At 39.8% G+C, this 22,011-nt stretch overlaps 1 protein-coding gene across 2 annotated transcripts in view; it reads right to left on the minus strand.

Moving 5' to 3' along the window:
• Positions 1 to 5,926: 5,926 nt before the first annotated feature.
• The window catches only part of xpo1b (exportin 1 (CRM1 homolog, yeast) b), a 28,361-nt gene continuing 12,276 nt past the window's right edge, over positions 5,927 to 22,011 (minus strand). For both annotated transcript variants that reach the window (XM_023279394.3, XM_055018897.1), the window contains exons 8-25: positions 20,973 to 21,021; positions 20,743 to 20,862; positions 20,514 to 20,642; positions 20,261 to 20,419; positions 19,885 to 20,082; positions 19,212 to 19,350; positions 18,004 to 18,185; positions 17,048 to 17,204; positions 16,749 to 16,912; positions 16,467 to 16,601; positions 16,204 to 16,387; positions 14,219 to 14,325; positions 13,480 to 13,674; positions 11,721 to 11,889; positions 11,221 to 11,355; positions 10,023 to 10,182; positions 9,833 to 9,929; positions 5,927 to 7,370 (exon numbers count right to left, since the gene is read on the minus strand). In XM_023279394.3, coding sequence (XP_023135162.1) covers positions 7,224 to 7,370; positions 9,833 to 9,929; positions 10,023 to 10,182; positions 11,221 to 11,355; positions 11,721 to 11,889; positions 13,480 to 13,674; positions 14,219 to 14,325; positions 16,204 to 16,387; positions 16,467 to 16,601; positions 16,749 to 16,912; positions 17,048 to 17,204; positions 18,004 to 18,185; positions 19,212 to 19,350; positions 19,885 to 20,082; positions 20,261 to 20,419; positions 20,514 to 20,642; positions 20,743 to 20,862; positions 20,973 to 21,021 — 2,626 coding nt within the window. In that variant the 3' untranslated portion in view covers positions 5,927 to 7,223. The remainder of the gene's footprint in view (positions 7,371 to 9,832; positions 9,930 to 10,022; positions 10,183 to 11,220; positions 11,356 to 11,720; positions 11,890 to 13,479; positions 13,675 to 14,218; positions 14,326 to 16,203; positions 16,388 to 16,466; positions 16,602 to 16,748; positions 16,913 to 17,047; positions 17,205 to 18,003; positions 18,186 to 19,211; positions 19,351 to 19,884; positions 20,083 to 20,260; positions 20,420 to 20,513; positions 20,643 to 20,742; positions 20,863 to 20,972; positions 21,022 to 22,011) is intronic.

The raw sequence follows: 22,011 nt of genomic DNA on the forward strand, positions 1-22,011 counted from the left end.
GGATGGAGGTTGATAAAAGTTGACCTTGTTTCATTTCTCTGGAGCGACTCCATGGATTTTATGGATGGTGGTTAAAGACCTGCTCTTCTAGTGGTCTTCCTTCTAGTCGCTGTAAAAAGTTAGTCCATCCTGGCCGACTTCAACACCTCTTCATGACAAGTTGTTCTGCCTCCGACCTGGTGGAAACTCCAGAAACTGGGGAAAACCCGTGGAGACTCGAAGAACTCATGGAGACTCGAAGAACTCGTGGGGCGGGGGAAGGTGTGGTGGGCGGTGGGGGGAGGTGGGGGAGTAGAGGGGGGAGGCCGCCACCCACCTCCCCGCCTACTCTCCGCCCTGACTCCACCCAGACTCCGCCTTGGCTCCACCCATGTGGTCACTTCAGGAACTACGATGCCAAAGGGACGACGAAATTACTTTTTTGTATCTGATCTGTAGCTCAGTGAGTTAAGGATTTGCCTGTGGAGCTGCAGGTCGCTGGTTCAAGACCAGACACTTCTTAAATTTTCTGAAAATCCTGACAAAGACAAACAAAGAAAAAGGCCGGTGGCGGGTCTCGAACCAGCGACCTTCCACTTGGTAGTCTTCTTCTTATCCCCCTGAGCTATTCGCTCAGATGCTAATTCTTCTTTTTTTTGCGCATTTATCATCTATTTTTTGTCGTTTTCGAGTTTTTTTTTAACTCGAGTCGCAACTCGACCGTTTTTCTCAGGAGGTTGGACTTCAGCCTTTGTGCTGGAGGGTTGAACCATCAGTTCCAAGACTTTCAAAGCCTCCACACCTCCCAAGTCCTCAGGACCTGAGCTTTCACACAGTCTGAGGGCTGATATTTTCTAAGTCCCACAGTAGTTCTCTGTTAGATTGAACTTTCAGACAGTCCAAGGACTGATATCTTCTCAGTTCCTGAGTAGTTCTCTGTTAGTTTGAACCTTCAGACAGTCTGAGGACTGAAATCTTCCAAGTTCCTGAGTACTTCTCTGTTAGTTTGAACCTTTCGACAGTCTGAGGACTGAAGTTTCAAAAGTTTCTCAGTACTTCTCTGTTAGTTTGAACTTTCTGGTTAACAGAAGCCTTAAAACTTGTGACCATGAGTCTTGATTTCACATTTAGACCATCCATCTGATTTCTTCTCAGACCTTCACCTGCGGGTTTTTTAGAAATCCTGAACAAACTTTGATTCTCTTCACTGAACAGTAAAGTTTGTGGAGATCAGAAGGTAACATTAGTTTGATCAATGCCTTCAACTACTAGTAGACTTTATCTGGAAAGCAGTTTTCTGAAATGAGTTCTTAGTAAATCTGTCCACAATCAAACCAAGAACATAGAAAGAGGAAATGTTTGAAGAAACAACTTGATGTTTTCATTCCAGACTAGAAAACGCTGTAAGACCTTTATCTGTTTATGCTCTTTTTGATCGTTTTATTGTCTCGTCTGTTTAATTTGATCTTCTAAAGTGTAACTGGTGCCCTTTCAAAGGTTGTATCTTTAGTTTGATTCTTCTTAAATGTTTAGTTTTGCTCTTTTCTCACCTTTTATTCTGTTCTAATGTCTGATCTGATTTCCAAATGTTTTGTCTTTTTAATGTTTGTTGTTTTTTCAAATGTTTTATTGGCTTGTTTGAAAAATTTCCTTTTCTTTCCCAATGTTTAATTTTTCAATTAAATCTTTAAGGTTTTTCTTTTTAAATGTTTTACCACCTTTTAATATTTAATTTTCTTTTTTAATGCTTCATTGTATTTTCTGTTTAATTCCTATTTAAAGATTTATTGTCTTTAAGATTTAATTTTCAAATTAAACATTTCATTTTTTAATTAAATGTTTTGACTTTTAAAGGTTTAATAATCTAATTAAATGTTTTATATTTTCTAAATGTGTAATATTCTTGTTTAATTGTATTTTTTAAATGTTTAATTATCTAAAATATTTCATCTTTAATGTTTAAAATTTTTGTTTAATTTCATAATTACATGCTTTGTATCTTCTGTTTAATTATCTAATTAAATATTTAGTCTTATATAATTTAATTGTATTTAATGTTTAATTTTCTTTTTAAAAGTTTTATTATATTAAATGTTTTTTCCTTTGATTTAATAGCTTTTTTACTGTAGTTTATTTCTTTAATCTTTTTTTTCTGTCAAGATTTTAACCCCAACCTTAAAAATGAAACAAACTTTTAAATCCCAATGAAAATACTTCTGTTGTCACAATCATGAGTTAGTCAATAATACAGTTTATCAATTCAGCTTTATTTGTTTAGCACCTTTCACACAGATGACAAAACTAAACAAGCAAAGAAAAAAAACTATGCTAAAACTATGATTAAAACTCAAAAACAAACAAAAAAAGATTTAATATGGTAATAAAATATGTTGTGTCCAGGGGATGGAGGGAGTTTATTGAGGTCTTCTTGGGCTCACATGGGAAATCATTTAAAAAATAAACTTGATATTCAGTCTAAGGAAACTGCAGAGTGACAGAAGAAGCAACAATATCTCCTGTTTGCTCCTTTAATGAGTCGACTCTTCTTGTGCTTTCAGACCAAAGAACTACAGACTCTTCACAACCTGCTCAAACTCTTGGTACAGGACCTCACCACACGGGTCAAGAAGGTTTCCATCTCATTTCTACTCTGAAGCTCACCTTCTCCTGCTCAAACTGCTGACAAATGTTTCTGCTGCTCTAAAGTCTGCTCTCCAGAACTTCCTAAAAACTCTCAAAGTCTCTTCTGCTGCAGGTTGCTTTGTAGAACTGTTGCAGAAAACCTCACTAAACCACATGGAGGAGCCTCAAGATAGTCGTCCAAATGAAACCATACAAAAAACAAACTAGCACAACCCAAATGCTAAAGTCTGCTGCAGCCTACCAGAGAACTTCTGAGAACAGAGAATCAGGACAGGAACTCTTACCTTCTGGACAACCAACGTTGGTTCACAAACAAGAATACAGAATGTGTCTGACCAAAAACCTCTGAAGACTCACTACAGCCAAGATAAAGACACAACTCAGCTGCAGCAAATCCACTAATCACTGCACACATTAGCACCATGTGCTAACTGTGGCTAAAGAACCACATGTACCAAGACAACTATCCAGTACAAAGCCCTAAAACACACCAAGAAACACATTAAAGACGATTTTACTGCTGGAAGCTGCAAGCCAACGCCTAAAGAACAAACTACAGCAATGGAGCCAAACCCAGTTCACTGGTGAAGAGAAGCAGAGGAAATGTTTGGCTGCAACTAAACAAAGCAGGAAGACACTGAGCTGCTCAGGTGTTCCTGATAACACCAAGCAGCCACCTGGACAGCCAATAGGAACACAGCTTACTGGAAGTCCAGAGGGCTGGCTTAGTGAAGGAAATTTAATTTAAAGTTGAAGCAGAAAGTTAATAAAGAAAGTTGAAAACCACCTTCTGATACCTGAAATCTCTGAGTTTTCACACAAAGAACACCTGAACATGTCAAACTGGTTTCATAGTAGAACCATCGTTGTAAAAACATCATAGTATGGTGTGTTGCTCAGAAAACATTAGGACCCAGCTGTCAGGGGACAAACATGTAAGAAACATGAGAACAGAGAGAACCCAACCAGTAGGTCACAGTTTATCATCCCCCAGTCATCTCCTGAAGTCCATATGGTGAGAGACATCAGTATCTGGTTGTTAATTTACCAGAGGATGCTTATAATCATGCTGATGTGGTCTGTACTCTACAGTATTTTAGTGACTCAATAAATGCCTAAGTTGTTTTTTTTTTTAAATGCTTTTTAGTTTTTAATAAACATTTAAGAGCCTATATGTAATCAATAAATGGCCTTTGTCTATCTTAAGAAAAACTCACTCAGAACTCTGATATGTTAACAGTACTAAATAAATCAATAAATACATGCATACACACAAAAATAAGTTAATACATTAACTGTGTTAAGGTAAGATTTAGATTTTAAAAAAGTTGTTTATGTTTTTGCAGAATCCATTATTGCTCACTGGTTGGTCATTACATTTTGTTAGTTTGATTTCACTGTTTAAAATGATGCCACCTCTTTTCAGACAGAACCTGTGATAATAAAACAATACAAAATTTTTAGTTCCGTGTTAATGAAGCACTTAAAGCTTTAAGTACGGCTAAATGCTTTTTTCAAAATTAAATATATCACTCCTTAGGTGGTAGTGGCCCCAAGTTCAGTAAAGTTGGAAAGATATTCACAGATTCACACTTCCAGCATCAATAACTCATTAGATATAGGTTGTCAAAACATAAACGGTGCCTCTTTCCCATTGTTGCAAGGCAGACAATGTGCTACAAGCCCAGTTTTATCAAAAGTAGCTGTCTTTCAAGCTACAGGAATAACATTGGTGTCTATGGAGTGAACAGGGTCCGTCTGCAATTTGCAAAACCGCTGCAACAGTAAAGAGAGACAAATATTCAATAACTTCACTCTTATACATTGTAGTGTCACTAAAATCACTGCAGCCTTCAACTGGCTCCTGTTGACAAAGTGTTTTAACAGAACTGTAAATGCTGTAATTTGATTCTTTTAATGAACCATGTAACTTGAATGGATGTGATGCTGGTGTGACCACAGTGCACACGTCTGATGTTGCTCACAGGGGTCCAAGGGACGCTCAGGGAGTTTGTGTGTTTGCTCAGACTCATGAAAAATTACAGGGAACATTGGTCAGAGTGTGTGTGGAAGAGGCTAGCGAGAAGTGTGTTGTTTTAAAGGTGTCGGGTATTTTGAAGTTATACTTGGCATCAGACACTGCAAGCACAGATAAATGTATTTAATTAGAATAAAATAGAATTTTGAAGTTCCCCAAATGATGGAACCCCATCCACGCAATTTGTTGTGCCTTGTTTAAAGATACAGAAATTACAAACTCATTTAGATGTTTCTTTCTCAGCTGCTGGACACAAGATTTCTACAAATCAGACAGAAGACCCATGCTATTACATACTTGTGCATGCATCATTTGTGAAAAATAATTCAGGTCTTTCTGACAGATATTGCCATTAAATTTATAAAAGAATTGTTTAAAGTTGAGCTTCAGCTCAGTGTTCACAGTGAAAGAGATTTAAAACATGGAGCTGTACAATGTGAGACATCATAAAAATGTGCTGTCAAACAATTAGGACAGTATGAAGTTATAAAACCCTGAACACAGCAGTTTCAACTCTGGGTCATACAAACCACTCAGTGTGTGAGGTGTGGCTGTTAGTGTGTCAGTGAAACCACAGCCTGCATGCCTGAACCATGTTGTACAGCCTGGAAATGTTTCAGTCTGCACAAAATAAATCCAGCTGAATAACAGTATTGATTCCATTATTTGGAAGACACATCTTGTCTATCCTGAACTGCAGCATTTGCAATTATTTACTTTTTTTTCTCCCATCAAAATAGTCCTTACCTGCCTGAAAATATCTGAGATTCAATTCTGTTGCCCCTTTTAGAATGAGCAGATCTGCATAGTCCCTGCCTCTTCCTCCACCCACCCCTGTACCACTCAAGCACACCAGCTCACCTACAGCTGTAGCCAAACACTGTTAAACTACTCTAAACAATGACAAGTTGTAATACTGGAGGAATTCAGCCACACATGTTCAAATGGAACCTGATTCTAAAGCAGATACACAAAGTTCCACCCTGTAGGTTTTTGAGCCTTTCCTCAGGATCGTGTTAACTGCCCATTTTGTTCATGATGTGTCTTCCAGCATATAAAAACACCGTATCACTCTATTAACAAGGTAAAAAACTGGGTTTTCACTGGAGGGAGTGTTTGACCACAAACTGTCATTTTACAGCAGGTGAAAGCATCAAACTTTATGCCATAGACGGCGGAGTTGAACATTTTTCATTTGGTATAAAAATAACGTCTGTTCCTGCAAAACTGAGCCTCTGCTGTGGAATGAAGAAACCGGAGCGGAGGCAGGGTTATAAAATTCTCAACTTTAATCAGTTCAAAAAGTTCACAACAAATGTAACACCTTGAGAAGGGAAATTTGCCATTAGAGATTGGGTGCTTATTTGGATTTATACATTCTTTCCTAATTAAACTCATTGGCAATTACTTTGCTCTGTGGACAAAAAGCCTTTTGTTTATTTGAACAGAACTCAAACAGGTACAAATGAAAAATGCAAAAATACAAAATTAAATGTAAACCCAGTCTTATTTTTTTTTTTCATTTTGCTCTAAAGGTAGTGTCTTGAAGCACTACTGCATGGTAAACAATCTAAATTAGTACAATTCAAAATCTTGAAAGCCATCTGAGTTAAGCAGGAGTTGTTATAAAGATGCAACCAACCAAGAACCCATAAATACTTCCGCCACTTCCTTAAAACGTCCCATTAATGAAGGCTCACAAATGAGCAACAATCCTCTTAGAGGAAAACAAAACGCTGATGTCGACTAGGCGACAGCACACACGCGCACACACCCACAACAAAAATTAACAATAGAACAAAAGGAAAAAAAATGTTCCCATGGTATTAAAGATGCTATACAATTGGGATGATATGCACATATTCAGTTCTGCTTTCCCTAGAAAACCTACTGCCTGCAGCAGCTCAGCTTTTAGGTGAAGCAGAACTCATGAGCAACAGATGCTGATACACGAAGCAGCATCTCTCAGCCTTCATTCATTTTCCGTTAGATTCACATTCTCCCACAATGCCGTGGGGCACCAAACAAGCGGTGCGTGCGCCTCTAAAGACCACTCCCCGTCTCACACCAGAGGTCTAGAAGCTGACTTGACACGTAGGCCGTTTGCCACACCCTGCTCAGACTGTATTTATAATATATTTATATATAAACAAATATATGGAAGAAGGGGAGGAGCTGGGAAACAGAAGGAGGGAGGTGAAGGAAACAGAACAAAAACAAGATGGTTAACTTGTCCTAATCATTACAACGTCATCATGCAGGTCCAAGTGGGCCAGAGACCAACAAAACATAAGCTTAGATTAACAGTTTTGGAAAGTTGTTACACAAAAAGTCTCCATAGAAAACGCAGATTATGTAAAAAGGGCCACAGGGTGACGCGGTAATCATTTACATATTATTGGCATTATTTTGGTCAACAAACATCCAATGGGCCGGCGTGCTCTGCAGACAGTGAGCAGCCTCCCACCCCACTCAGGTGCCTCTCTCGGGTTTTGTTGTTTGCTGTGGTTAGGGCTTATTTGTTTGTCGTTTGGAGTACTGTACAGTTTGGTTGAGCTGAGGCTCAGTCACACATCTCCTCTGGGATCTCGTGCGGGTTGAGGATGCCTGGGACTGACATCTGGATCTTGTGTTTCTCCTCCTGAGCCTGACGGAGCGATGCCTCCCTCTCCTCCAGGAACAGGTCTGAGGTGTCCTCGCCTGCAAACTCCTGAACAGCAGCACAGGAGGAAGGAACACTGCTGTTAGATATGAGCTCTACATCACCTTTCTTTACTGTAGGAGCTGGACTGGGTCCTTCATTCGTACGGTTAACAGTTATGGCAAATTGATGAGTCTCTTAAGTCCCATTTGGACCCATTATCAGCATTGTGATGATGGACAAAATACTCGCTGAGGTCATTGGTTACTGAACCCTCTGAACCCAAAGACCTGCCGGTGGCTTTGACAGATATGTCCCCCCCACCCACCCCTAAAATGTATTAAAACATTTCTAAAAAGCACCAAAAATGTTACATGACACAATTTCAGGGACTATCTGGCTGAACTGCAGGCTGTGTTTACACAGAGCAGCTACAGGAAAATGGAAACAAATTAAAGAGAGAGTTAAAGAAATCCTACTTCATCAAATCAATTAGCACAGCATGGCTCACAAACTTCGTTTTTGTTCCGATCTATGCCATTTAACTATTCACTGCTATCATGCTACACTGCACAAAAGACTTATTTTCTCTTCTAGTCGTGGTTGCAGTGTTTCCACAGAGGTGCGACAATCTGGATTGCAGTGAAAAATTAGTCCACAGTGAATAAAATTATGACAGGAGTAAAAAAACAAAAAAAACAACAACAAAAAAAAAAGGCCAGAAACTGGAGTTTAAAGGGCTAAGTCATTGTTGCTAAATGGCAGGATGTGGTCTGTGATAAGGTAGGAATGCTGGTAATTACCTGAAGTAACGACAGCTGAGCTTACAGGGTGAAGCACTACTGAAAGCTTTCATTTTTATCATATTATTGGTTTGTGATTGGCCATATATGTAGCATTAACAAGTTTTCATTTATCAGATTGGTAAAAACATGTTAAACTTCATCCATTTTGTCTCATTTGCTGATGCAATGTAGAATAAAAAATAAGGAAAAGGCCTTTCCGGGAAAGCTCAGGAATGGAATTTAAATTGCTGGAGGAGCTGCAAGTGAGCTGAAAAACAGCAGGTTATTGTGGTCGACTCACTACAGACTGATCTTGAATTGTTAACCGGGGCAGGTAACATTAAAATATATAAATAAATAAATAAGAAATGGGGCTTTAGTCAGATATGTAACTTTCCCATTTACGCATCTGAACTCTAAGCAGTTTCTGATTGTCTTTTGCTTCTGTGACATTCTTTTACTCACTGTGGGCTCATTTGTTGTTGTTTTTTTTTTTGTTTTTTTTTTACAACAATATAAAGTCCTGCACATCTACGGAAACACAACAACAATGAAGGGGGAGAGAGAACTCAGAAATTCTTGTGTCTAGTGTAATACAATTATGATGCCATGAATCATAAAAAAAAGACAAAAAAGGCATATAAACGAAAATGTAGCAGCCACTAGTGTTACTGGAAAATATGGTGGATGTTTCATCTTCGTCTCAATCTCTCATTTGTTTCCACATTCGTCTCCTCTCTGCTCTGTATAAACACAGCCTGCAGTTCAGCTGAATATTCACTCCATTCTGTTGGTCACAGCTGAGTCAGTCATGTCTTCTCAGTTGTGCTATTTTAATTTATTTATATTTTTAACAGGATTTGGTACAAACAAATGTTTAAATGAAACAAGCACAATAGAGCAATTTTGATGACATATAGTGAGTCTAGGTTTGCCAACTTGTCCTGGTAGAACAGCTTATCATAGCTGTTTCATTGAAGGACCATCAGACAGTAAAACGCACAGAGATTGTTCCTGATTTGACAGTTTCTGGTTTGGATAAATTATGTTATATTGGCAATTTTTTAAAAAGCAGGTTTAAACAGCATATTTTAAACCAAAACACAGCAAGCAGCAAACACTTGCATTCCAGAATAAAAAATAATTTACAGTAAATCATTTATTGTGCAAAAGTGCAGCACAATTAACTGAACAACCATCATTTGATTTGTTGAGCTCATAATAAGCCTTAATCTAGACTACATCTAAAAAACCATTATTTTTCATGTTTATAATCTGAAAAATAAACCCAAGCCTCTTTTGAGCTGCAGCTGGACTGAACAAGAAACACAACACATTGTGTATCACTCACATACACACTTTCTACCAACAACACACTGGCACGGCAGCCTTAAGCCTTCCAAATACTTAAAAGGACAACCTGGCCATGTAGGAAAATGTTATTTGTGGAAACAGCAGCTAAGCAGCAAGCTATGTAGTCACTGATAACCTCTGTGAGAAGAGACAAAGCCTCTGCAGCAAAGACTACAAACAGCAGAGCTGGAGCTGTGCAGGGCCTGGCTCGCTCCGGTTCAGCTCATCAGCAAACAATTAGACAACTTAGATAGATGCCATTAAATTACCACAAAGTGGAACTATTGATTTTTGTGTCCCCCTCACAGAGCAACAATTTATGACTTTATGACTCCTATAGAAGCTGATGCTATTCAGAGTCACTGTATATGATTTGTACACTGACAAGCTCACCTTTATCTGGACGAGGAAGTCCCTAAGGTGCTCCTTGAAGGCAGGAATGTCCTGGTTTAAGCTGAACAGCCCAGTCACAAACACCTTCACCTGAGCACTGACGCACACAAAGACAAACACAACGGTGAATGATGGCAAACAAATGTGTATTCTCCAACAGCAGAGATGAAGAGCGCAGGGGTCTGCTTACTCTTGTAGGTGGGGGAAGGCAGTCTTGAGCAGGTTGGCCACATACTCCTGGATGAACACCTGGTTGTTGGTGGGGCTGGCAGGGTTCAGTGCAGTGGTGATCTTCCCCTCCTCCACCAGGTTGAACATGTAGGCCAGGATGGATGCGTGCATCGTCAAGCCTGCCGGACACACACACACACCAACACACACACTTTCACTGCACGAACTGTATCTACCTTTCATTCCTCATCTTTCTAAAGCCACAGTTGAATGGGATTTATTCCTCCTGGGTGGAGGAGGGGGGGAGTTTAATATAACCTGCCCTGGTTGGTGATTTTAATCCTGTTCTTGAAATGAATGTGTCATTTTTTCACAGCCCGCCCCTTCACAATTAAATCAACTTCTGAACCAATGTGACGGCAGGAGGAAATGAAAGCGGTGAGCAGAGCTCCATCCTGTGTGGTCGCTATTGTGCTGCTGAAATGTCACAACCAAATACTACTGCCCTGTCTGAGCTCTGTTTAAAGCTAGCTCTTGGTCACGTCTGTCAAACTGGTAACATTAAAAGTTGTCAAATCAGCAGCTCCTGCTTGCAGAGCACTTACAGGTGTACAGACATTTCACTGCAGGTTCTGATGTACCTTTCCTGTATGATTTCTAAGCAGATTTATGGACATTTACTTGCTTTCTCCTGTGGTTTCTCCTGCTGAGCATACAATTATATACCAGATCAATTATGCGACATGTAAAATACCATCCTGAAAAATGATTAACCTCTGGGCTGTGAGCCTCCACATTCAACAACACTCACCGTGTACTTTAAATCATCTCTGTTACAGAGTACGGGGTGACATTTCAGCTGTCACAAAGAGCTTTCATTTACTCTTATAACTCATCCAGACACTTTAAAAATACATCACAGTTATGATAAAAATGTAAATATTTGTTCAATTGGTGTTACAACGACTTTATGAATAGAAATTATTTTAAAAAAAAAAAATTTTGTTTACATCTGAGTGCTGCAAACAGATGTGAAAACAATACTAGTCACATATAACTGTTGCAAACAAAAACAAAAAGAAACAAAAACCAGTATATATATTTAAATAGCCTTTGCTGTACTTAAAAAATGTAATCAATTACTTTCCTATGCCTTATAGTCCAGAATTTGTACACAGATATATCAACAACGTATAGGCCCCAGTGTGTGAGCTCACCAGCAGTGTGTGATGTGTCGGTGACCACAGAGAAGATGTGCTGCAGGATATCACAGAAATACGTCTGGTAGAAACTCTGGGCGGCTGCTTCCTCCTGGGCCACGTTCTGCAGCATCGTGTACAGAATCTGCAGACCTGGATGAGCAGAAACATGACTTCAGCTTCATGTACACTGATGACTTGCATTTCCTCAACTTTTTTCCTTTACAGAGCAGAAACATTTTACATCCCTGAAAAGCCAGAGCCCCTTAGAGTGATTGTACAGACTTTTTTTGCTTTTCGGATGCATGATCTGACACGTTTTTGAACACTGCCGAGGGAAGTACGACAGCGAACCTGCAGAGTCACAAATGAATTGGTTCACACGTTTTTTACTGGTAACCTGCTTGATAGAACGAAGCGATCAGGTTGTTTCTACACCAATTTGTGTTCATGCTTCAGGCAGTTGCCCAATCTGAATGTTAATAAATGTACGCACTAAATAAATGCGTCACACTTACCAGTGTCAGCCACATTTCTCATGGTGTGCTTGAAGGCCCAGATGATGGAGTCCAGCACCAGTTTGAACTGGGCCGGGGGGATGGCGAGGAATGCGGGGAAGCAGTGAGAGTTTACAGCTTGGAGTAAGTAGAAGAAGTGGGTCCTGTGCTCTGGGTATTCCTCAAAATTCTGTCACAAAAATACAACAAATATGATGTTACTTCTACAACATCATGCAAGAGTTTGTCCAGCAGGCTGTACAATGTTTACAAGTGTTGTTAAGCTAACATCATATTCATATAGACAGGTCTCTCTTGAGAATGAGACCCCACATCTCAGTGAGATTACCTATGTAAATAAAGGTTAAATAAAATAAAACATTTTATTCTGCGGAATAATGTATTACCTGTCTGATTTAGATATGGCTGACTGCACTAGGAAATCATTTCATACTTATTTTAGATGCACCCAGTAGGTTCAAGGCTGGATTACCAACCCTGCCCAAAGGCTCAAAGCACATTTTACCCCCAGGGACCACTAGTGGATTAATCTAACCCTGATTAGTGTTTCAGGTACTTTGTCGCTTTAAAAGTGAGCTACAGTTCATGGGGAAGTTTCTCTGCAAGCCCTGACAAGTTTGCCTTGTGGGCTTCAGGAAAAAATTCAGCTGGGAAACTTGAGTGATAGCTTTCACCTACAACCTTTTCTGTAAACAGTTTTCAGATTAGATTCATACAGACATAGATCTTCTGATCTGGGTTTTCTGGGACTTCAGTTAAAACAGTTGTCAGCTAGTTGCCAGGTAGAAAGTCATGCATGGCTGAAGGAAAACCCTCCAACCAAGAAGAGCTGGACTGCAACTAATAATGAATGTATGGAGAACGTACACTGCAATACAACCATGTAAGAACTATATGTAAAGTGCTGGGTAAATGTCTATTATCATGCAACATTATTTGTGTTGCTAATATTAAAGCACTTGTTTTAAACACAAATTAAGTTTAAAAAAAAACAAGTATTATGTAAACATTTTCAGAACATTAGAAGCATACGATCATCCCAAATACATTCTACAGCAGGACAATAAGCACAACATATGTTCAATCTACAAGAGATGGTGTGAACCCCACAAAGCCCTGAACTCAACATTATAGAGTTATTCTAAGATTACTTTAAGAGACAGAAGACTCCAAGACAGATAGAATCCACTCAAGAAATGTGGAGAGTTTTCCAAGATGCAGGAACAATCTACTGGCCGAGTACCTAGAAAAACTATGTGGTGGTGATTGGAGTGCAAAGACTGCTCACACCAAATATTTTAGTTGCTTAATGTTTACTGCACTGAGCATGAAATTAAGTGAAGCATTATCTTTGAAAGCATCATCACTCTCTGTTTAGTGCCTAAAATCTTTACTTAATACTGTACATAAATGAACTACTCAGCTGTTCTCTGTTTTCTAACAACAGTCCAGCATGCTGAAGTGCATGAGTGTAATAATCTGTCCTGTGATTTACAAACTGCTGTGATGGCCACATGGTAAAGACTATTACCCTTAGTGTAAATGAAACCTACTAATTTAACTGTTTGTGCTCTTGATGCTTGAGGTGCTTAGTCATTAGAGGTATACTGTTAATAAACACAAATACAACGATCACAGTCTCAATCACAAGTTCAGGAAAACTTCACTACAAATATCCTCTTATGACACATTAAACTACACTGTGAGCCAAAGGCTTAGACTGCAGCTGTCAGATTAGTAGCAGCTCATTAGGCCTTACCTTGTTGATCATGTTTAGGGTGCACTCGAAGACGGCGTCAAAGATCTGGGGTATCTCACTGGTGATGTGTCCCCCCAGCTTGTTGACAATGGTTGCCATCGTGCTGAGGACCTCGGGCTCACGTGCGGCGGGAACATTGCGTTGGTAGTCAATGAGGACAGCGTCCAGAAGCGGTGGAACAAAGTTCTCTCCAACCTGGGAAGAACAACAGAGGGGATCAGCGGTGAACAACAGCAAAGAAAGACGAGAAACATCCACATCTTTAAAAACACGCCTCACAAAGACATTTAACCAGGAGGTCTAAAAGGTTGAGTTTTGACAGATACATTACAAAAGTGCTGCAAAAATTTTTTGTTCACATACAACTGTGAAAAGGTGACCAGTCCCAGAGTGCAGAGCGAAACTATGAATATTAATGATTATGCAGATGCGAACACAGTTGAGGGCAGAAAGAGCCACAGGGAAATGAAATCTTTGTGTTTGATCTAAAAATACCAACTGGATTAGTTCTACTTCTTTTCTGCTGTCAGCCGTTTCATCGATTGTCACAGTGTGTAGTGTCTTGTGAGGACACAGAAGAGCATAAATAAATGCCTTCTTTTGACTCAAGACCACATCAATGTTTTTTTTAAAGCACAATTTATCACCCCAGATTAGGGCTACTATTCCTCAGTTAAAGGTGTCCTCATCCCTGCAGTGATGGGCTTTAATTTATCGATGTATCTGAGCGACTTCTTACCATCTGTGGGTCGTTTGATCGGCTGACCCAACCTGAGATCAACTTCAGTGTTTCTCGCTTCACCGTTCTCATGCTTCGGATCAGTGGCTGCTTCGTCACCATCTCACCTGCAACGCACCGGGAGAGAATGTTACTTACCGTGAAGTTGCAAATAAAGGTTTAAAATATAGCGGGTGTTTTTGAGTTTGTAGCTCACACAAAACTACATTTGCACCACACACTCGTGCACATAAAGAGCCCTGAGCATCTGATAAATGCTGACTGGTTCAGCAGTAATAAAAGATGAGTCTGGACTTTCAACTGTTGTATGTTTTAGCTCAGTAAATGACAAATAAAATTATGTTGAAAGGACTGAACAATATGGCAAAATATATCCTGAGCTAAACCATTTTTATTTAGATAATGTAGCGTTCTTAAAAATTAAACGACTGGACGCCACTTTCAGTTGATTGCTGACAAATTGCTCAAGTTTTCAATGTAATGATCTGATTGATAGAGCTGCAATTACTAATCAATTAGTTATCAACTATTAAATTAATTGCCAATTATTCTGATAATTGATTTACCAATTTTGAATTCTGTGATTGCAGCTGCATAAAAGTGATATTTTATGGTTTATTTCCTCCTCCATGACAGTAAACTGAATATCTATTGGGTGTGGACAAAACTTTTCTGTCCTTTGTCGTTCTCATCTTTGGGGAACACCGATCACTTTTTCTGACATTGTACACAGCAAACAACTAATGAATTTCATCTAGAAAATAGTCCACAGATTAATTGACAATGGAAATAACTGTTAGTTGAAGCCCTGCTGATAGACATACAATTCACTGGATTAGCCAAAAACTGACATTCCCAAGAAATCACCATCGCAACAGCAATTATTCACACAATAACTCTACAGTTTATTGATATTTCCTGTCTCTGCAAGTAAGAGGATGCACTATCAGTTGTGGTGAACCTGGCCTCTATCACAAATTCAAATTCCTCATTTCCTTTCACTGAAAAGCCATCTGCCCTAACTGTCTCACTGTCCATTTGTGTCTACAAACAGACATCTCAGAGTCAAGCTGACCAGCATGTTAGTCCCAATAACCTTTTAAACAGAACTCATTCCTCCTACACAGATTGCCATTTCTTCCCTGCTCTGAATCAGCCGTCAATGAAAGTAAAAAGGAATCCTTGATATGTGATCATTACTGACACACCTCATACTGCACCTCTCTTCCCTTCTAAGCACCGAAAGACTCACAGATGAGTCACCAAAACAACGGAAAGGCAAAGGATTCAGCTGTGCTAATCTGTAAACATAATGGATGAGGCTGAATGACAAAATGTCAAATGCAACAAGTACATAAATACAATCTAGAATTAAACAGAAGTTCATTTATTTCTAGTACAGAAATTAGCTTGTCTTAGCGAGTGCAACTTGATCTTTCATCTCCAGACTATTTCAGCATAAAGTATTGACATGTGACATTGTAAGCATTTAGGGATTTTTCAAACCTGGCAATACACTGCAGTAATGCTGGATTTACACAAAGGACTGCTTGCCAAAACAACAATGAAGCGACAGAGTCTATGCAGGAGTCTATGCAGGATGCAGATCTCTACATAGGTTTTAGAACTCACTCAACATCTCAACATGTACAAAATTCAAGATAGAAGAGCAAACATCAGTCCTCATTTACTCAAGTTTTTGAGACAAATAATGGCTTGTGGAGATGTTAGGCAGCTCAGCTTGTCTGCTGTTACAGAGCTGCTACAACCTCACAGCTTTGGTCTTTGGCAGAATGTCACATTCAAATGGTACCTTAACAATCTCCCAACATCCCTTCAATATTAACATGTCTCTGAGGACTGCCGAGTGACTCTTCAGTGAACTCACTGATTCACGTGATATCTCAGTGTGAACAGCAATAAGAACAATCCACAGACATGTTTGCAGTCTGCTGCATGATGAAAAACACACACACAGCCCTCACCATTTGTCTGAATTGCAGCAGAGATGTTCTCGCTGAGGCACTTGTAGACGTTGAGCATGTCAAGGTAAATCCGTCCCAGCTGGATGACAAATGGGTGTCCCACAGCCTTACAGGCTCTGACGTTGGTCTTCAGGATGCTGCCCAGCTGTTTCACAGTCTCTGGGTCTTTCAAAATGTCCACGTTCTGGATGGAGCAGAAGAGCAATGAACACTTTGTTCTGGTTTGTCTGCAATAAGTAAAAGCAAGTATGTTGTTCTCTCACCTTGGTGGCCTGCTGGATGATGCTGTCCCACACTTGATTGGGAAGCAGCATATATTTCTCTATCAAGTGTTCCTGAACAGCCTGGTCTGTCTGGGCCCCAATCATATATCCTACTGCCTCATAAAACGTGTGCACCTGCACAAACAGAAAGAAATTTGTCAGCATGTAAACTGAGAGCACTATCAAACAAGAGACATTGCGTACGAAAAGCTGTGCCTCTCTGTACTATGCACAGTGTGATAAATCTCTAGTGAGAATGCTCATGAGCATCTATGTGCTGACCTGCTGAGGCTGAAGGTCACAGATGATGGTGTTGATGTTGTTTAGGATCTCGTCGATGAAGGGCATCACCTCTCCCACCTGCACTTGAATGAAGTGGCGTCGGCACTTCTGGGCGATCTTAATGAAGGTGTCACACGCCATGTCCTGAACTCCGTCGTGGGTCTCTGATGACACATAAAAATACAAGTACTTTCAAACTCCTCCATCATCCAGCTATAACTGCTCCTTGGTGAGTTGTGGAGGGAGCAGGGGGCTGGCCTCAGCTGGCACAGAGTTTAAAAAAAGGAAAAACAACTCACCGTGCATGAACTCAAAGAGCTTGTTGACAACCGTTTTGAGGAACTTCCAGTGGGCTCTGAGGAAGCGTGGATACTGGCCAACAATGTACATGATGTTGGAGGCTATGATGGCCTTGTTGTCCTTTCCTCTCTTCTGCTCACACAGACCCAACAAATCCTGAAACAACAACAAACACAAGATTATTCAGCCTCACATGCAGCGTTTCTATGAAACATTTGCTTATTGACAGACAGTAGAATTTACCGATGCTACCTAAACGCATCACAGTGCAGGCTATGGGAGACGCTGATAAGGTGGCAGCAGTGAGCTCTGACAGTTGTGTGAGGAAAAATGTTTGAAAAAAGTGATACAAAGTGCTGTAATCTCAGATTTGTTCAAGATTAAATCAAGTGATTTCATCCCCATGTGTTGTTTTCTATGAGCGTAGAACACAGCATGTAAGTACACTGCGCCTTTGATGAGCAGAGCACATTTTTAAATGTAAAGACCGCAGTCGATCATTTCCATATAGTGGTTACAAGCTAAAATCATGATTGTGATTAATGATTATTTAATTTTGCAGCCCTGCTGGTGAGCTAGCCATTACAACTGGCTCGCTCATTGGTTCACTATCTTCCTGCCTGCACCTACACTCTGATCATCAGGTGTGTCTGACTTGGACTTCTCCTTCTCTGCCTCCTCTTTCCTCAATTTTGGTTGAGGAACGCACAACAGCTCATTATACACATCGGGCAGGAACACACTGACAGAGCTACGGAAGAAATAACTTATATTTTATACCACTAAGACTAACACAGTAGTTGCCTGTGCTGGTTAAAGCGACAACAAAACAGTTTAATGATCATTATTCATGTTACTTGAAATTTGCAACCATCATATGGAACCATTTTGGTTTCAGTCAGGAGCACTGATCTCTACTTCAGCTCTGAAACTGCACATATATTGGAAACTATACCTTTATGACAGTGACCAGGAACCTCTTCTCGTCCTCCTCGTGCATAGCCCCACTGATGGATCCAATGGCCCAGCACAATGTGTTGAGGTTCTTCCAGGACCATTCAGTCCCGTTTACCTGGTTGTGAAGCTTCTCTGTCATTATGCGTTCAGTGTCTGCGTAGTCCAAATGAGTCAGGTACACTGCAGGACAGCAAAATACATTCGTGTAATTAGTCAATGTACAATATGTGGTAAACAGATATCAAACTAAATCTGACAAATACACGCGTGTGTTAACACAGATGGTGATTTATTGACGGCCAGTGTGGTGAGTATCATGGGGGTTACGTTCCAGACTGTCCCGCGATCGACCAAAATTCGTGAAGTAGCGACCATATTGTAACCCTTAAATGCTGGTCGTCTCACCCGTCTCCAGGGCTGTAGGTCAGGCCGGTTAAAATTATTTTGCGTTTTTATGCTTATGTCTTTTGCTATCTTCCATGCTAAACATCCCCAGCATGACAGGACAGTTTTCTGCAGGTTTTATTCACTGCTCAGCACAACAAACACGGGCCGCGCTCTTACCGGCTCTCCTGCTCTACCACAATTAAATCAGCTACAGCAAAAACAATAAGAATGCGGAACCAACATCTGGGACAGGAGCAGGGCAATAAGCAAACACAAAACAACAAAATATCTGACCAAATAGTCAACAAAATAAGATCCAAGGCACAACATAAATAAACACCAAAAGAATAAACAAAATAAAGTAAATGCAAATGAACACAATCGTACACAAATCCGATGCTACAATATTTATTTTATTGTTACTCTGCCAATCGATTGTGACCAATCGATCTAACCTGCATTTGTTTTTACTGTGGCAGAAAAGCAGAGCACCTGTAGGAAATCCCCGCTGACATGTAGGAAGGCCCCAGCAAGCCAGCAGTGCCAACCACTGAGCCACCACACTGCTTAATTTCACTATAATATTTCAACATTACCGTGATGCTAAGAAAAGTTACCCATAATTCTTGATAGGATGAATGTGACCAACATATATCTTCAGATGCATATGAATGAAGAATTCAGTGGATGAATGCAGAATTAAACAGCTAAATGAAAAATGTCATGGTTATAATCAATTAAGCATTGCTTTTTAAAGACAGGTGGCAATTAAAAAAAGAAGCTCAGGAAGTGGATGTGAATTTCATTATTAAATCATACCAAGGGTTTCCCTCATGTTCTTGTAGAGATTGATAGAATCGGTGTCCTTCATGAACTCTCTGACCACCTCCCCCTGGTCATTCTCCACCACCAGGACCTCCTCCGGCTTGGCCATCCGACTTACCATAAGCAGACGCACCTGTCACAAGAGATAAAATAACCTGTCAGCATGCACACACATCCCAACACTTCCTCACTTATATGACATTTACACACACAGTTGAGCTTGTGTAGGCATAAATAATAATGGATAATAAACAACAAAATGTTTGTCATGTTATATTCAAGCACCGCACACTATGTTATGAAATGTAAAATATCACAAAGGAAAAATATAATTTTTCTATTCGTTTACGGGCCGCTGATTTTCAGTAACATTGTAACTTGCAACTATTTTGGCTGCAGTTAAACAGCCACCTGTTGTTGACCGGTGCCAACTGATTCTAGTATGACAGGAAGCGAAGGCACTGCAGGTTCCATAAACTGAAACACTTTTGCACCCTCTGTGTCATCTTCACCATGCAAGTAAAGGAATGCTTCTCAAAGGAAAATGTTGCATTCATAAATCCAACTACAACTGCGCAAATTCATTGTCATTGACATCTGAAACAATCTGTTGTATTGTATCATATTACACCAGTGAAGCATTTAGGTGAAATATAGTTGGCGGTACCTTGGAGAGTACGGGTAGATAGAGCTGTCTGCGTGGTGGCACGTCAAAGTGCTGGTTTCCAGAGAGCAACGGGGACGTTGATGTAGAGAAAGGACTCTCTCTGTAGAGCTCAGCCGCCAAGTGGTTCCAATACTCCAGACAGATTTTGAAGATCTCAGTTTCTTCCACCTCTGACACCAGAAGCATGTAGTGGAGGGCCTGAAGTAACACAACAGGAATTAATTACACTAGTAATGTAGTTGTAAACAAGATCATTTTTATACTATGTTGGTGTATTATTTATTGTACAGTGTAACTTTCCTACATTTTGTCCTGTGTACACAAGCTGTTATACCATTAAGATGGAACAAAAACTGTGCTTCTATGACAGCATTACCTCCATTAATGTCTCTCTGAGGTTGAGCCGCTTCTCAATGAGCTGCCCATGCTCCTTAAGGAAAGTACACAGGAACAGACTGAGGTTCTGGATGAAGTTCTGCTCATCGTCTTTCCCATTGGCGTAGGCCAGTCGAATGTTGGTGTTCAAAGGCAGCATCTAAACACATAGGTTTCATGTTAATATTCTACTGAGCGTCTGAGACAGAGGTAAATGTAAGAGATATTTTCCCTCAGCCCAATATTTAACCCACCTGTTTGAGCTGACACATGGTCAGTGTGAAAAGGGTAACAAACTGCTCCTCATACTGGCTGACGCTCACACCGGCGATCTCTGTCAGGCACTTTAGCGTCACGTTGCGGAACATGGGCACGTTCAAGAACTGAAGACCATTCAGATATCCAAATGTTAACTTTTGCAGTCAATTAATTATGACTTGGTAAGCACCTCAAGTGCTATATGACGATTCTGTGTGTCAATACCTTATACACCAATGTGCTAATCAGTTTGGTTTCAAAAATGTATCCAAGAGGAATCCAGTTGAGAAAACGTAGGAGGGTCTCCAGGGTGGCATGGACCAGGGGAGCATTCTGGGAATTTTCCTAAGGTGCAATCAACAACACAACAAAGTACTGAGGAACAAACCCTGGTGTGTAACAGATGATAAAACATAGCACAACAATGTGAAATAGTAAGATGAGGATGTGCATACCATAACAAACTGACAGAGCTGGAATATCTGGGAGAATTCATTGCACATGCTGAAAGAAACAAAGCACATATTAAAGAACATATGCATCTAACAGGTTGATAATGAATGAATGAATTAACTAAAAAGAGTCTTAACAGATAAATCAGATTTGAAAGTTACTGTGTAAGCTGTGAAGCTGATGCAACACTAGAAGCATAAGTAACACTGCATACAACCTTTAGTCAAATTCAGTGGTTTAAAGAATGCGAGCTTGTTAAGGTGTACTGGATTCTGCACTAAACAGAGCTTTAAACAGTAAGAAAAAGTTCCTTTTGCTATATAGAAAATATTTGCACACATGATATAGCTTTCTCCACATTGACAAAGCTTCAATCCCAATGAACATGTCTGTGATCAACTGAATAAGGAAAGGGCACAATAAATTAAGAGTTAACCTGCACACAATAGAGCAATGCAATGAAACATCAACTGTCAATTATGCATGACAGGCAACATTCATCCTTGGGATTTAAATATTCACCTTCTACATCCTACCCTGAACTATTTCTTATTTTGTGCAGCCAGAGCCAACAGCTGAGTAGCTCATTTATACTGTACACTACCAGTCAAAACTTTTGACTGGTAGTGTATATGCAGGCATGTGCACAACAGAATGCAGAGCTGTCTTTAATTAAGACAACACTGAACTTACAAATCAACTGCACACTATGCCTAACATTGTTCATTGACTTGCCAAACGCAGTTTTGTGGCAATAAAAGTGTCAACAACATCCAGCACACTGTAAGTCAATTTGTCTACAAGTGTGTCAGATACAGATCACAACAATACATTATTGGATTCACTCCCTGATGCAGTATTTTCAAATCCCAGCACGCTGACATCATGTTTTTATGATACTGTGAAAGTTCTGGACTTATGTAGACTTGGCAAAATGTTGTCAGAGCAATGTCCCATAAATGCTTTAAAAATTCTGTAATTGATTTAATATTTTGACATTAATCTTTTGGTTGACTTTGTAAGGACAGGTTAATGATGGAA

The sequence above is a fragment of the Amphiprion ocellaris genome, chromosome 16 (assembly GCF_022539595.1).
Source record: "Amphiprion ocellaris isolate individual 3 ecotype Okinawa chromosome 16, ASM2253959v1, whole genome shotgun sequence".
Taxonomy (NCBI): Eukaryota; Metazoa; Chordata; class Actinopteri; family Pomacentridae; genus Amphiprion; species Amphiprion ocellaris.